The sequence below is a fragment of the Adiantum capillus-veneris genome, chromosome 8 (genome assembly GCF_014529385.1).
Source record: "Adiantum capillus-veneris isolate H3 chromosome 8, ASM1452938v2, whole genome shotgun sequence".
In the NCBI taxonomy this organism is placed as follows: Eukaryota; Viridiplantae; Streptophyta; class Polypodiopsida; order Polypodiales; family Pteridaceae; genus Adiantum; species Adiantum capillus-veneris.
Genome location: NC_140938.1, coordinates 37,510,702 through 37,514,850, shown reverse-complemented (window position 1 = coordinate 37,514,850; position 4,149 = coordinate 37,510,702). Strand labels below are relative to the sequence as shown.

The following is a 4,149-nucleotide window of genomic DNA, read 5'->3' as shown; positions in this document are numbered from 1 at the left end:
AGTTTGCTAATCTTGAATGTAATTTTGCTAATCTTGAATGTCTAAATTATCATTGGTTATCATGATTATGTAGTGAAACCATTGTAAGATTTATCATTTGCAAGTTACAACTCAGCTAGAACTTAGATTGGTATCACAATTTTCTAGTCTTCCTTTTCTCTCGAAGAGAGAACCACCAATGGGAACCACAACTGTGGAGGTGTTATGAGAACTCTTCATGATTTGCAAAGGAATTCACAATGTTTGATATTCAAAAAATTGACATAGTTGGTTATGAATAAATATTGATGATGATGTATATACACAAGAAATGCATGAAATTAGAAACTTCACATACAATTTGCAAAAAGAGTGTAAGCTATGGAGACTCCTACATATCAACAAGATGCAAAGTCTAGTTCACCAAAGACTACCCAAAGGAGAGGGAGAAAATTCTCTCAAAAGTCCTCTGAATCAAACAGGAGATGAAGTGCATCACCCCATACGTCTAGTGAATAAGTTAAGGTAGAAGGAAGAGCATAAATGTTACCAATGTAGGGAAGCTCATCACAATTGGCGTGCATGACCTAAAAGGTGATCCTAAAAGGACAACTCACAATCTACTAAATTTCGTTCACTAGGTATTGAACACAAGATCACAAGTCAAAACAAAGCAAGAAAAGGGAAAAGGGAATGTTTTGATGTTGAGAAGGGAAAGGTTCTAGTGTTGTAGGGCCAATCCCAAGATCTACTAGATGAGTCTGTCTTGAATTCTCAAGACAAGGTGTGTGTGTGTGTGTGTGTGTGTGTGTGTGTGTGTGTGTGTGAGAGAGAGAGAGAGAGAGAGAGAGAGACTCCACATAGCGGGTTTCTAAACCCCCTCTCCGAATCACACATAGATGAGTAAACAAAGGAGGATGAGGTGAGTTTCACGAACTTTTGCATACTTACAAGAACTTGCATAGTTTGGAACGTGAAAGCGTTTCAATCCTCTCATAATAGGAAGTGGACTATTTTTCATTCTATATAAGAGGTGTGAGAATACAATGTCAAAACTTTTTGGAGACATTTACAAACAAGGCATCTGCTTTTAACTCCGAGAAGAGAGAGAGAGAGAGAGAGAGAGAGAGAGAGAGAGAGAGAGAAGGAAACGAAGAACAACAAAGATTATAGATTTAAGAGGAGAAAAATAAAACATTCCTACCCAAAATTGGAAGGGTGAAAATAAAACATACCTACCAAAAATTGGAAGGGTGCTCGACTGTACACATGCTGAAATTCCCTCGTATTTACACTCTTTCTACAAAAAAGGAGTGCCAACAAACCATGTGGAGACCTCGAAATCTATTTAACGAGTATTGAACACAAGACGTGATAAGTAGGATACCCAATTGACAGCACTTTTGAGAGAGAGAGAGAGAGAGAGAGAGAGAGAGAGAGAGAGTTTTAACGTCGTAGGAAACTATCCCAAGAGACCTTAAAGATCTAGCCGATGAGGAGAGTTGAACTCAAGACCTGTTATTCAAGAGGAAAATGGCATAACCAATCTACCACACTTGAGAGAGAGAGAGAGAGAGAGACGAATGTAAATGCTTAACAAAAAATTGAAAAAATCAAGGAACACAATACTTGGGCAATGAAAATGAAGCCCACATCATGTTGCTTGCTCTGGTTTGATGTGAACCCACATACCTACCTTCACTGCATCAGGGCTTCATTCTCTCTCTCTCTCTCTCTCTCTCTCTCTCTCTCTCTCTCTCTCTCTCTACATACACACCACCACCATGTCATCCATTTCAAAATGAAGGCAAAACAATGAGACTATCACATATTTTCTTGTTGCAGAATGTCTTCAGCAGCACCTACTTCACCTCCCTCACCTTCAGGGCCTCATGCTTATGAACTGATCACGATTCTGGCGAGCTTTCCATACCTTTCTCCCCACGAAGAAGATGACCGCCGCCGCAACAATCACAACAATACTTATACCTGCTGCCGCTCCCTTCGAAATCCCGCCACCACCCCCCGATCTTGCATTCAAATCCTCTAACATAGACGGTGCTGGCGCCGGGGCAAAAAGCGAATCGTCTTCCACTGGTGCGCAATTTTGTATGCCCGCCAAAAACTTCGACTTGATCGCCGAGTGATTGTAACATAGACTCGGATTCGGCGCAACCTTCAGCGTTTTAAGCCTCTTCAAGAACGTGCTGTTGAACTTGATCTCCCCTGTGAATTGATTCTGGCTTAGATCCAGATACTTCAATGCCTTGAGGCTTGTCAAGTTGGCCGGGATCGACCCATTGAGCTTGTTGTTGCTCAGATCCAGATGCGAACAGTTGTGAAGCTGTGCGATGGAGCCTGGGATCGGACCCGCGAGCTGGTTTCCACTCAGATCAACATGTTGCAAGCTGTTGAGGCTGTCGAAAATATTGGGGATGACCCCTTTGAGCTGGTTTTGGCTCAAATCCAAGTGCTTGAGCTGGGCAAGATTGCGCATTTGGGATGGAATTGTACCCCGAATTTGATTGTTCGAAACATCGATGTACCGTACACCCGGGGGCCATGTGGATTTTGGCAAGAGCCCACCAATCCCTGTCTTAGATATAGTGAGATTCGTCACCCCCGGGAGGCTGTCCGTGATGGGGTATAGCCCCTTTCCACTAATGTCAACCTCTGTTACCATAATCTCATCCAAATTGACAAGCTGTGAAAGCCATTGCCCTTTCAGCCTTGGAATCTTCTCATTGATCCCTGTCCGCCCCAAACTCGCGGTGCAGAAGAAGGATGTGACCGTCTTCACGAGCGCCTTCGGTATGTGGGACGGCGGTGGAAGTGGGCAATCCACAAATTGCAGCATTTCGACGCCCGCAAGATTGGCAAGCACTGTCAGTGTGAGCTCTGCTCTTTTGGGACAATTGCGCACTGTGAGGCCAATTATGGTTGTGCCAGCCTTATTGCAGAGTATGTCATCGCCAGGAGAGTTGCATGGATCGGATGCAGTGAAGTTAACTTTCAGAGCTTCCAATGCAGCCACTTGTTTGGCATTGAGAGATGAAGGGCCCGATGCCGTCGGTCCTGATGCAGGGGCAAGGGGAGAGGGTGATCGAGGGGCCTTTTTGGGAGATGGAGTTTCTTTGGGTGGGCTAGATGGAGAGGGTGCAGGCTTGGCTTTTTTGCCTGTGGGTGCTGCTTTGGGGGTCGGCGCCGGTGATGACAATGTCGATCCGGTAGAATCCGATGGGATCGGAGAAACAGGGGAGGAGACAGGGGCAGTGGATGGTGCAGGAGGTTTGGGCTTGGGTTTAGCTGTGGCAGGGGCTGGTGACGTCGCAACGGGAGTGGGTTTCGGAGGCGGGGCAGTGAGGCGGGGAGGGGGCGGGGGAGGCGATGATACAGGAGCAACGGTCGAGGGCTTTGGAGGCGATACCTCTACAGGGGCACCCACTACTGGGGATGGCTTGGTGGCGGGTTTGGGAGCTTCAGCGGCTGGCTTCTTGACGACGGATGGAGGAGGGGCATCAGCAGCAAATGTGAGAGGAAACAACACCAGTAGTGAGGTTGCCAGAAGGAATGTGAGGGGCAGCCATAGCCTCCCCTGCCTCTTCATTCTGCCCTGCTTCAAGGTAATCATCTCCGACAAGCTCTACTCATTAGCTGGGCGCTTTTGTGAGCGCAATGCACTTACACGAGAGGGGAGGAGCAACGTATACACACACACACACACACACACTCTGTTCTCTCTCTCTCTCTCTCTCTCTCCCCCTACTAAAACGCGCGGAGAGAGAGACCGACACACAGAAACGCACCCACAGCGGACGGGAGCAGAAAAGCAGCACTATACACACACACTTACAAAACAGCTCAACCTAGCGCTCGCTAGCAGAGCACTACCTACTACGTCTGCTTCGGAGAGTAGGCCTCTAGCCAGCTACACATCCCCCCACGGAACGCCAATATTTCTAGCCCAAAAGTGGCATGCGCCTGACAAAATGGGCAACGTTTCCTTCTCTCCTCTCGCCCCTCTTCTCTCACTACTCCATGTTCTCTCTCTCTCTTTCTCTCTCTCTCACACACAGACACAAGGAAGACAGCCTCTCTCGACTCTCGCTCTCTTCTTTACTTCGTCACCATCCAAGCTGGCTCCTTCTCATACTCTCCTTTTCACAACAC

The 4,149-nt window shown here is 47.0% G+C and overlaps 1 protein-coding gene across 1 annotated transcript; it reads right to left on the bottom strand.

Moving 5' to 3' along the window:
- Positions 1-1,555: 1,555 nt before the first annotated feature.
- Positions 1,556-3,757, bottom strand: LOC147451977 (uncharacterized). The gene has a single exon (XM_086517824.1). The coding sequence runs from the start codon at positions 3,608-3,610 to the stop codon at positions 1,862-1,864; it is 1,749 nt and encodes a 582-aa protein (XP_086373950.1). The 5' UTR covers positions 3,611-3,757; the 3' UTR covers positions 1,556-1,861.
- Positions 3,758-4,149: the final 392 nt, after the last annotated feature.

Coding starts and splice junctions, on each gene's coding strand:
- LOC147451977 (XM_086517824.1), bottom strand. CDS start 3,610: ATGATTACCTTGAAGCAGGGCAGAATGAAGAGGCAGGGGAGGCTATGG.